The following is a 13,166-nucleotide window of genomic DNA, read 5'->3' as shown; positions in this document are numbered from 1 at the left end:
AATCCAGGAAATATGAATACAATTTTAGTCTGTCGTTGGACGTGTATCAGCTGCTATTTACAGTACAACAATTCGAAGTTTGACATATCACGAGGTCTGAACATACTATTGGTGTCCGTTACAGTCAAATGTCTGGTATAAAATGATATTTTTAATTTTGGATGTTCATGTGAGACATTCTGTGACACAAGAGGCAACATGAAACACCATGTTGGTACGGTTCGATATAATTTGAGCTGAGGCATGGGGTAATTGTTATGTGACCCAAATACATTACTACAGATATAATATTTCACAGTAGAATAGCATATTGATAGGGTTCATATGCAATGCAAGGCCTTCGGCCTAGTTATAGTACTAGTACCTAAGCTAAGCTGGTATAATATCGCAAAGCCTTGCACTAACGCACATCGACACGGTTAGTACAGTCCATGATGTTAAAAATATTCACAAAGTTTGAAATAGCTTGAAATGTGCGTCTTACCTGGCCGACCGTCCGAAACTTGTGAACGTCTGAGCGCTTAGTAAACCTATTTCGTTGTCCCTTGGAGGAATTATACTGACTTCCAAGGTTGTCCCAAGGTTTGACCGCGTACGTTAGTCAAGAGATTACACTTACTGTTATTCACACTATGACATCAATATTCTCAAATCAGTCAATTTGTCACACTAGTGAAGAGTCTATGTCTAGAGCTGAACTTTGCTAAACAGGTATATTAAATCCATACGTAGTAAATACTAAACTTAGTGCATAGTTGTGCCAATGTATACGCCATATTGAAATGGGGTATGTGGTGACGCCATGTTTGTTCTGGTTCATAAACAATGCCTTATCTTCATGACCTTTCCGAGACATTTTGAGGTCAATCCAGGGCATGTTATGACCACCGAAAGGTCGACAAAGCTTTTGTAGATGTCTTGAATTGTCATTTTTTTAGTTGATCGTGGTTTGTTAACAATCACGATAACATCTATAGTCCATGCTCAATGTCCCTTATAGTCCACGCCCAATGTCCCTTGTTGATATTGGTTTGTAGTTAAGAAAGTAATGATTATACACATCCATTAGTTATATATTTTCTGAAAGCTCTTGATCCACTCTTTTCAATGAAATTGGTAATATTTGGTATTATAGCGGCATTATATGTCATCACTTACCTGTTGCCATGGGCGTGGTCTTGTTGCTAAGGAAATATTCATATGAAATCCTAAGCAACAATCCGGAAGATACATCACTTAATTAGTAAATATCCAAAACATCAGTCACCATGGGAAACTAGTCCATACCATGTGACATGACTAATGGTCCATGAATGTCCAGCTTGCAAGAAAGCGATGTGTTATAATACAATACTATACCATACTAGTATGGTTGTCTGAGGTGCTATATAGTCTGATATGGTAGGAGAAAAGATTCACTAAGTACCCCGTAAAGATGATGCTTCTATAGACTTTATTACAAAATAGAGAGATTATATCTCCAACTCTTTGTCAAACGTTAATACTTGACTGAGAAGACATTGTGTAGATTGGTCTTAGTATAGAATATACAAAGCTGATATTTAAGTATTATTTTAATTCGAATATTAATAAAGATACACTAAAATATCAGCATTAACATGGGGAAAAATAGTACCAATGCAGACAGAAAATATGTAAACTTGTACGAATATTTTACACAAGATTCCCCTTTATATTAACTACTTGTAGTTTATTAAGTAGAATGTGATAAAATAACATTATTGCTTTTTGTTCGTCTCATAACGATGGTCACTATATATTCTTCATCATCGACTCTACATGTATATTCCCATCACAAAACTGAAACACGTTCCTATTCATTACACTTCATGCCATAAGCCGCATTACACTAACGTTTAACTTTATAACTTGGTGTTCATCTATTTAGAGAAATTGTGAACTATTTACTTATTAAAATCCCTTTAAACACCAGCCACCACTCATTTTGTTCCAGTATAACAACACCGTATAATATATGGTAACGTGTTGCTGTTTTTTTCCAGTGCACGTTCATTACTTAAATTAAAACGATCGAAGAAAAGATGAAAGGGTTTTGACAATAATACCATTATGTAGTTTATTTCGTTTATATTCATTTTCACTGATGAGGTAGTGAGTTTTGTTTGAGTGTTTACAAGCCACCCTTCTCCTTTATCCAATCAATGTACTGTGCGAACGCACTATATATACCAGGGTAGCCTTCCCTGGCACAACCATATCCAAAGCTAGTGACACCTGTCAAATACCAGTGTCCGTTACCAGTTCCATTATTACGATCTATACACACCAATGGTCCACCAGAATCACCCTACAATTACAACAACAAAAAATATTTTCAAAATCAGAGTAGTTTGAATCGTCCATTTCACCTTTGAAAGCTTGATCATGGTCCTTCATAATTATTAGAGAATGAACATCTCGTTTATTCAAATTAAAGGAAATCATCAAGCTATCTTTTGCATGGTAAGCCTTCAATTATCGTCTTGAGTTTAATTGAGAATGGGATAGATTTTTCAAATAAGAGAAACGTAGGACGTTTTAAAGTTCATGTAGGATAAAAAGTCACAATATTTGCCACCAGATACACGTCTATGTCTATACTAAGGTTATTCTGCAACTAGACGAGCATTTTACAGGTAATACACATCTACACTCTTATATTCAACCTTATATTAGAACTTGAGGCGTGTCGTTCTATTCCATAACATTTAGATATACAGTCAGGTGGTGACCTACTATATATCTTGCCTTTATATCCTATGAGGAAGAATATTGATTTGAAACGTCAGATTGCATTTATTGATTAGGACTGTTTCACTCGTTCCTTATACACTTCTTTACACTTTTATATTCTGCGATTTATATGTGTAATTGTAAGATGCGGACAAGTTCTTTTGATGTGATGATGGCATTCTTAATGTCCTAGAAAAACTGAATCTACATGAGTCATGATCATTGCTTGTACTTAGTTATGTAAACGTTGGCAATGGTGTTTTTCAATTTATCAACCTTTTGGGTGAATATACTCTGGTAGTGGTGTGGACATATGGTTGTTTATGATTCAGTACATGATGGCTATGCAAGATTATGTCCGTCTTCCTGTAAATGTTGGCAGGCCAATATCTTTTCTCATGGATGTCACACTGTCCTCTATGTTATAGTTTCCACAAACGAATTGCCCTTCTTTGGACTCTCTACTAGGCTTTCATTTGGATTTTGTTTTTTGAGGGTTCCCAGATTGGTGCTCCATAGTGTAATGTGGGCCTTATGATATCATGACGTGATTGAACGTCAATCAATTATTCAGAAAAGTAAATACTTAGCGTACTTTTTTACGAGAATGTACTTTTTTCATTACCTGGCAGGCATCAATTCCACCACCAAAATAGCCTGCACACAACATGTTTTCTGTTAAAGATTCATTATAAGAACTGGCAGCATTGCATAGGTCACGGGATAGCAAAGGTACCATTGCTTCCTGAAGAATATCAGAAACGTCTCCTTCTTCTACAGATACACAGAAAGAAAAGTACAGTTCGTGAAAGGACAAATGAACAAATATATCATATATTATTCAAAAGTAACTGATTAATTAGCCACCAAAACTGCATATGGCAAAAACAATGCGCAAAGAATACCTTATCGTATTCTCCAATTTGTCTATGAAACATTTTAGCACATGATATTGCATTAATGTTTACGACAATCTATGAATGATGAATTTTACAATTAGCAAATTCAATTACAATAACCTCCTAAAATATTCAGTTAAGATGTTCGCAATGTGAATAGATTTTTTTACAATATATGTATGGTTATACTATACCTCCTCAAACCTAATTTATGAACGCTTTAACTCATATTGCTGCAAGCAACGCAGAATCGGTGACGTAGACACGGGTTATCGTGACGTAGAACAACAAGGGTATATAATCCATATTTTCAGTCCAAGGGCAATAACTTTGCTCGTGCATGTATATCAATATGTATTGTCATTCGTGTACAACACACTCACCTCTCGTAGTTCCCCAACCACTTATGAAACAGTACGAATGTCCGTTGAAGTGGGTTTCCCCTGTCTGGTCAACGCAGGCATAGTTAATTGTGTCAGAAGGAGCCACTTCTTCACTCAATTCCATCAGTGCAATGTCATTGTCAAATTCAACTGGTGTGTTGTAACTTTCATGTACAAATATAGCAGTAACGTCAACTTCTACAGATGTTTTAGCTGAATTTGAGGAGTCACTGAGGGTGTGTTTACCAAGTCGAACTTTCCATTCATCTTTATTTTGCCTATGTATTTAGAAAGATAGATAGTTTCGATAAAGAGGTTGTGGACTACAAACCCTAGGGATTGTGTATAAATGGATATATATATATATATATATATATATATATATATATATATATATATATATATATATATATATATATATATATATATATATATATATATATATGTTACGCCCAATCTGTGAAATTGCCAAATTCATGAAATGGGTAGGTAACTTTGCCTAGTTCATGAAATAGGCAATCGTGTTGCCCAGGTTATGAAGTGGGTATGGTAAGATATGCCCAGTACATGAAATGAGCATCTTTTATAGGACACACACACAAAAGAATAAGAATCAAACAACTTTATTATCATGTATTTACAAACTTATCACATCACAATTCTTGTTTTATTATAATTCAGTGTAGCTTGTGTTTTAATATAGTTCGGTATTCAATCCCCAGTTCAAAACTCTTGCCCCAAAAAATGAATTTCGCCCTTATTAGATCGTAATCTATATTCTCATTTGCATAAGGTTGACCATTCCATGAACTGGGCAAAGTTATATGCACATTTCATGAATTGTTCACAGATTGGGGGTAACATATGTTTATATAAGTGTGTGATGTTCTTCACTTACATGGCTCCTTGAAAGCAATGCGCTGCTGATACGACATGTCTAGGCCCAATCAATGTACCACCACATACTACGGCACCATATCCGTTGTAATATAGCTGTGCCGTCCATGGCCATGCACCATGTTTAGCATTTTCCCCACCAACAATGCGTGGCTCAGAAAACTCCTGTCTTGTTCCACATCCAGATTCTAAACAAAGAATTTGACAAATGTGTATAAGTTTAAGTTGTCCTGCAAAGTTTTCTCACTTACCATTTGCTGAAGTTGAAGTTAACGGACACCTCGCCAGCAAATAACCGACAGAGATAAGGGGCCTTGCGTTACCATGTCAAACATGTGTTACGAATTGATCTTTTCATACTTTGTACAAATTTTGTGTGTAAACACTGGATGCTGCAAGTGAACTTGACACTTGTGAAGTATGGCATAAACATTGTTACGTTCGATAGGAGGTATCAGATATTGAAGGTGCTCTAAATGTCTTATGCAAATCATGCTTGTAAGCTTTTTGGCATTCAGTTAAGCTGCATAGGATCACATGGTCAGTCTCTCGTCACCTACCTAATGATTTCATCTGACGACGATCATTTGATACTACAGTACTGTATTTGATAATACAGATAAAATAGTAAACTAGCGATTTTGTTTTTAGACCTCGAATTCTTTGAAAAATGAAATGCCAGAAAGCTGATTGCATACTTACTTGCTTCTGGGAAACATGGTTCTAAGTGGCATAGCCTATATTCTATTGTATCTCCATCACAGCCTCCTGGTACCATAGCTTCACACACTCTTGTCCTAGACTGTTCCCCAGTGCCACAGTCGACATTGCAGTCGCCCCAGTCACTCCATTGTGAGAATCCACCTCCTGTTTCACCTACACACGGTGTTCATCATTCAGAATTATGTTTTTTTGTAATCACGTGGTGGGATGAAATAAATAGAAAGATTTCACTATTAATATCAGGTTATGATATTTACATTAAATTGTGGTATCTATCATTCATTCATTACTTGTTGTACACAAGTAAATTGAGACGCTGTTGTTTCCTAAACTGAATCTTGTCTACTAGAATAATTTGCTTCAATAAACATTAAGATTTTATTTAAGAAATGCACACGATAGTATTACCAATATACATATTGATTAAATAGATCACAGGGGTCACATAGCATAACCCTAGTTTACAAATGTTTCTGGAAATACAATAAAAAGTAAAATGTAGCTGACGTTAAGGTATTTTCGGAAATAGAAAAGAACATCATCATGGTCTCTCTCTCTCTCTCTCTCTCTCTCTCTCTCTCTATCTATCTATCTATCTATCTATCTATCTATCTATCTATCTATCTATCACTCTCTCTCTCTCTCCCTCTACATATACATAGCTATTATTGATATTCTTTTCACCCAAATACCTCTTGCATATATAGTTTCTATAAAAGTAACGTATTTCTGCGTGATAGGAAAGTGTTTCATATAGTAGTAACATGCTATCAAAGATTTCATAGATCAATCGTTTTTAGTCAACTGACTTTGCACTGCGGCTGATGGATGAAAATTGACACTGATATTTCTTTTCTATAACGGTAGGAACAAATTTTCATGGTATGGTAGGATGACATTACAGAAACTGGTGTGAGGAAAAGAAATCACGAAATCATTTCGGGAGTATATATAATGTTTTGAAGTACTTACAATCATCTTCATCAGAACCGTCAGAACAGTCATTGAAACCATCACATTTCCAGCCACCAACGATGCAATGTCCATTACTTACACATTGGAATGAATCAGGCTGGCAGGTGTTACCAACTGAAAAATCCAATGAGCATTATTATCAATAGTTCATCATACCTTTTTTTCTACAATTCATTATATATATATATATATATATATATATATATATATATATATATATATATATATATATATATATATATATATATATATATATATATATATATATATATATATATATATCTTCATTTCATGAATTGGGCAATTTTTCTGATTACTGTGGCATTATTCCCCGAGTTCACGGGGAACACAACTTTTGAAATATGGGCATTGTCCTTGTCATAAACCTAAGTTCAAGAGAGTCATTTCATGATTTCACTTCAAATTACTTGCGATTTCAGAGAAATATTAAATTGATTTTGTGCCTTTACAGGATATGTTTGATGCGGGCAGCATTTCCTTGTGGGAATCAGCATAGATGATGATTATTCATGGCTGAGATCCCCCTATAAAGGCGCAAGTCAGATCAACTCGAAGTTTCAATGAAATCGCAAGTAATTGTTGGTGATGTAAAATCATGAAATGACTCTCAAGAACCCATAATTCATGAACATGTGTCTATTTCCTGGAGTGGTGTTCCCCTTTAAAGGTGTGTTTCGAAGAGTTGATTAAAGGATCTCCCTCAAGTAAACATTTGAAATACTCACGACATGCAAACTCATCCCAGTCATCATCGCAATCTTGGTAACCATCGCATATCCAGTCAGGAATAATACATTCACCACTGGGACACTGGAGTTGTCCATCCTCACATAATTCTGCTGAGACAACGAGTGTTCGTGAGTTTAAAGTCATTAAACACCCGCTCTACATCGAAACTGTTACGTAGCAGGTAACCATTATTTTACGTTCATTATTTGCATATCAAACCAAACAATTCTGGCTGTCTGTACTAATTTACAACCTCCTGTATCTATATATGAATGGCGATACGTCAAGATAGATGTTTGAAGAACATTGGCCAACTCTAGACGACAGTAACTATAAACTCACAAGTAGAGTGGTGTGATACAGAGCGTGTTGAGCGTTATCAGGTTTAAGGTAGATACGCACACCTCGCAATATTATCCCCTGCTAAATTACTAGTACCTGTGACACTCGTGGTTGCTTCTGTTATTGTATTTTCAGTTTGTACAGTAGTACTGTGTGTAACTGTTAGCCCTGGTGTGGTTGGTTGCTGTGTGTGGATTCCGTTACACTGTGGGATGTCTGTCGTATCAGGCGGACATATAATACACATATTCATGCCCTGCTCTGGTGCATAGGTATTCCCCTCGCACGGTTTGCATGGTTCACAACCAGTGGAGGACCATTCACCAACAGGACAAGGTACTATACGAAATACATTTTTATTTTTTAGAGTGCGGAGACGGGAACTTCACATGCCAAAACAAATACCTGTAACATCACCCTCTGCCTGTCATGCAAACACCACTTTGAAGATATTGGTAGTATAGCTGCAGTATCAAGCATACCATTTACCGTCAAAAGTGTCGAAATTAGCAGGTCTTCAACCCCAAGCACGAACAAGCTCTCCAGAATAGGTTCTATTAACTACTAAATGCGTGTGGATGAACATGGACACATTCCCATACCCAAAACGTGCTAGTTTGGTGTAACAAGCCGTATGCAAATGACATGATACATGCACTCGCTGCTGCAAAGTATAGGAACAAGGGCGAAGCGTTAAAGAAAACCCATACCATTGCAAGTATATGTAGGTTTATCAAGCTATAGGCATTGATGAACGGAAAAAAGGTGAAAATAAAGCATTAAACATTATCTAGTGAAATACCCGGATGTCCAGGAATGCTAGTCGGTAAGGTTTCGCCTGAAAAATAAACAGTTAATATGATTTATTACACAGCATTCGTTTACCGGTAGGGCCTAGGCCCGTTATTGATTATTATTTTCAGACAAGTGACCAGGCGCAATTGAAATCAGGATTTATCCACTTAGCTCATCATGGCACGTATGTACTCATAAGCCTCATATATCGATAGTTATCGAAGTGTGCAGGAATATATCATAGAACAACATCATGATGGTGGAATATTGAGAAGGACTTTAATAATTACTTGCTTTAGTTTCATTCAAAATGCGAAGATGATTTTGAGATGATTCTCAAAACCTTGGCAATGTAATGTGTGTGATTGGTAACGACATTCAAAACACTGTTTTATTGTAGACCCAATTATTTCTTAGAAACTGTATCTGACAATCGTGCGTGTTCCCCCGCGGGGAGAGAAAGCATTGTTGTGTACATATTGATATGGTGTGGTATGGTATGGTATGGTATGGTATGGTGTGATATGAATTAATCTTCGCACCTTCTGCAGTAGGTTCTGGAGTTGGACAGTCTTTCTCATCTGAGCCGTCACCACAATCATCCCAGTCGTCACAATGCCAGTCGCCTTGGATACACATACCACTTTCACACACAAAATCGCTCTCGTCACATCCTGAATGGAGAAGTGTGTTATCAGTATCGTTCCCGGTATAGATCAACAGCCACTTTCAATACAGTGTAGGGTACTTGTTGAAAACGTAATCATAACTAGATTGACAACATTATATGCAGTACAAAGGCACCACTTTGTATCACATGCACTATTATCCCAAAATATCAAATATTGTCATGTTTTATCTATATAAAATTATTATACCGAAGTTATCCACCTTGATATTTCTTACTTTTTCTCGAGATGTATGATGTGTGTTCAATACATTGAAAATGCATGCATATATGTTTTAAGATTGTTATATCCCACCGCAGTTTGCTTCGTCAGACATATCTCCACAGTCATCATAGTTGTCACAATGCCATTTCAATGGAATGCAGTGACCATTCCCACAAGGAAAATCTAAATCTCCACATACTACACGAGAGAAAAATTACAGCATAAGTTTGTAGTAAAAATGACAGTTCAAGGTATAACGCACTTTACTCTTTGAAGAAATCCAGCGGGGTGATGTGTGAAAAAAAAGCCTCATATATCCACCTCCCAATGAAAAAGAGTGTGAATTATCAGAAACTATAGTAGGGAAGAAGGGGGATTTGGAAATGGTTTAAATGTGTTATACATGTACGAGGGTCAGACTTTTTTTTCATTTTGTGAAATTTGCATTATTTTTACACTTTGTGTTGACAAAATATTCCGTCACAAGTTGAATTTTGCAACTAGCATGTTACCCCAGAAAAACAAATATTCGTTTAATGTTCAGAATATTTGAATGATGATGATATATACTGAACTGTGAACATGCTGTACTATTCCACGACTGAAATGTGTTACTTGGTTATGAAATAGGAATAAGAAATAAATGCACTGTTAAATAAGTTACAAATCATCTGCCGACACTAAAAGAGTCTCTGTCTTCTTACTATCGTGTATAAATTCCCACATTACTCTACTGAGTTAGACACATAGACACCTATCACATTAAGTTGTCAACGAGTTAGTTCAGCTTACATGCCACTCGGCGTTCACGATGTTTAGCAGCAAAAGGTAGATAAAAACACAAAATGATAATTAGTACAGAGAGTATCAACATATGGCAATAGTAATGATGATGTATGTTACGCTAGTCATGGAGAGAAGTCTAATGAACGTTATCCCCGGTGTAGGATGGGATGGGGAAGACATGCTTCCGGTTAGAAATGGTCCTACATGTTTCTCAATAGTTATCAGCTGTTCATCATTTTGCATTGTACAACTTCTAACACTTTCATTTGGTCCGGTTATTCAGAAAGTGCTGATTATGAAAGGAAGTCGCTTTCGGGGTAGAAATTTCTTTTAAGTATTATTAACTCGACAGATGTTTATTTCTTTGGTTGAGATGCATTTTCTATTTCCGAAATGCAGATGCTCGACTACCAAATATCTTATGACTTGAGGTCACCTTTGAAGAAATATAGCATGCATTAAGTGTAGACAGTGATAAGGACCCTTAAATATAAATTTTATAATAAATTTTATAAGGTTTTGAATTGCTTCAGTTAAGGTAATGAAGTGAAAGATACTTGTATAGCAACAACGTGATCAGGATTTCCTTCTACCATGCTGAAAACCAAAATACCAGTATAACTTTGTCATTTGTGCTGAACCTGATAGCGACCTCGAATCATCGTGTTTTAGCTAGTCTACTATTTTTTACAACAAAGACACTAAAACCTTTGAAGCACTACACACAATTGTCTTTAGTGAAAGCAAACACTGAAGAATTCGTCCACAATCAAAATTCACAGGTGTGGACAACAGCTTCAGTTTTATTTTAACTGTATATCAACTGACGTGTATGTAATATCTCAAAAGTAAAGAACACACTGAGCTCCATTAATACAGAAATACGAATTCAAATTTATACGTATAATGTTATGTGATTGGAATACATAATAAAACAAGGGATATCAGTTAATTCTAAACTCACCAGTATAACTTAAACTATCACTTCCTCCTCCATTACAATGTCCTTCATCGGAATTATCACCACAATCGTCCATACCATCACATTCCCAGGATGCCGTGATACACTTTCCATTTAAACACGTAAACTGATCGGATGTACATCCTGGTGAATACAGAAAGAACTATTGTAAGTACCCAATTGTATCAATACCATCAATTTACAAGTTTGACGTGATAAACGTTTACAAGGATAAAATGGCTCACCACAATGTCCTTCATCAGAGTTGTCACCACAATCGTCCATACCATCACATTCCCAGGATGCCGTGATACACTTTCCATTTGAACATGTGAATTGGTCAGATGTACATCCTGATGAATACAAAAAGAACTATTGTAAGTACCCGATTGTACCAATACCATCAATTTACAGGTTTGACGTGATAAACGTTTACAAGGATAAAATGGCTCACCACAATGTCCTTCATCAGAATTATCACCACAATCGTCCATACCATCACATTCCCAGGATGCCGTGATACACTTTCCATTTGAACATGTGAATTGATCAGATGTACATCCTGGTGAATACAAAAAAGAAGTATGTGAAGGAAACCACTAGATTAGCTAAGAGGGATGGGTCAATCATATATATGATCTCCTAAATAAAGTACTCATGAATATTACATTAAAGCCACACATCCAAGACATTATTGATATCTGTTACATTACTCGTACATTATATATTTTTAAAGTCATCTTGGAATTAACGCTATTTCTTATAAGAATTCCGTACGTACACCACAATCTATATATTTCACAACCTTTGACGTCATAAACGTTCACAAACTTAACATGACTCACCACAATGTCCTTCATCGGAATTATCACCACAATCGTCCATACCATCACACTCCCAGGATAACCAGATACAGTTTCCATTTGAACACAGGAATTCATCATATGCACATCCTGGTGAATACATTACGAAGGAATAAGAAACACGTTAAAATATATGTACTATCAAACAGTCATGAGTCCATCCAGTTAAATCTGTTGTCAAAAGAGGAGGCAGTTGACACAAATGGTGTATCGTCAAAATATGGTGTATAATGCAAAACTCTAACGATAGGTCACTGTATAGTTTGGGAAAATTATGGTAGATACCGGAAATACGTTTATTTGCAAAAGAAGCCCAAATGCCCAAAGAGTCGAGCATTTAGTATAAAATATGTGGTTCATAAAAGAAATTTAAAGCACTGTTTAAGGCTGATTAACTTCTTAGTCTGTTGTTTATTTATTTATTTATGAATATAACTGCAAAACGTGATTTTTTTCTAACATCACAAATAATTTTGATAATATTAATAATCGTATTGACGAAAATGCACTACTTCATTGATTTAAGCTTGTTTAATAGATGTCAATAACAAGAGCATATTGGGAAAGAGACCATGGTATGTCACGTAGTGTAACATTCAGCATGTATTTTGGCTTACTCCTAAAAAAGCACGTGAAAAGTATAAAACACAGACATGCGCATATAGATACGAGTAAACTTAGAAATTATGTAATACATAATAGACCTCGTGATATCAGTTAATTCTAAACTCACCAGTATAACTACTTAAACTGTCACTTCCTCCTCCATTACAATGTCCTTCATCAGAATTATCACCACAATCGTCCATACCATCACATTCCCAGGATGCCGTGATACACTTTCCATTTGAACATGTGAATTGATCAGATGTACATCCTGGTGAATACAAAAAAGAAGTATGTGAAGGAAACCACTAGATTAGCTAAGAGGGATGGGTCAATCATATATATGATCTCCTAAATAAAGTACTCATGAATATTACAGCACGGTGAGGGAAAGCGCTATATAAGAACCCAACATTCATTCATTCATTACATTAAAGCCACACATCCAAGACATTATTGATATCTGTTACATAACTCGTACATTATGTATTTTTAAAGTCATCTTGGAATTAACGCTGTTTCTAATAAGAATTCCGTAC

At 35.8% G+C, this 13,166-nt stretch overlaps 1 protein-coding gene across 1 annotated transcript in view; it reads right to left on the bottom strand.

Moving 5' to 3' along the window:
- Nucleotides 1-1,539: 1,539 nt before the first annotated feature.
- The window catches only part of LOC144439345 (uncharacterized), a 31,971-nt gene continuing 20,344 nt past the window's right edge, over nt 1,540-13,166 (bottom strand). The window contains exons 22-32 of the mRNA XM_078128627.1: nt 12,755-12,898; nt 12,004-12,111; nt 11,613-11,720; nt 11,380-11,511; nt 11,158-11,302; nt 6,288-6,292; nt 5,636-5,797; nt 4,935-5,121; nt 4,037-4,314; nt 3,380-3,528; nt 1,540-2,329 (exon numbers count right to left, since the gene is read on the bottom strand). Of these exons, the coding sequence (XP_077984753.1) occupies nt 2,153-2,329; nt 3,380-3,528; nt 4,037-4,314; nt 4,935-5,121; nt 5,636-5,797; nt 6,288-6,292; nt 11,158-11,302; nt 11,380-11,511; nt 11,613-11,720; nt 12,004-12,111; nt 12,755-12,898 (1,595 nt within the window). The 3' untranslated portion in view covers nt 1,540-2,152. The remainder of the gene's footprint in view (nt 2,330-3,379; nt 3,529-4,036; nt 4,315-4,934; nt 5,122-5,635; nt 5,798-6,287; nt 6,293-11,157; nt 11,303-11,379; nt 11,512-11,612; nt 11,721-12,003; nt 12,112-12,754; nt 12,899-13,166) is intronic.

This window comes from Glandiceps talaboti, chromosome 8 (assembly GCF_964340395.1).
Source record: "Glandiceps talaboti chromosome 8, keGlaTala1.1, whole genome shotgun sequence".
Classification (NCBI taxonomy): domain Eukaryota; kingdom Metazoa; phylum Hemichordata; class Enteropneusta; family Spengelidae; genus Glandiceps; species Glandiceps talaboti.
Note: the sequence above shows the minus strand (reverse complement) of the source record. Positions and strands in the feature narration are given on the sequence as shown.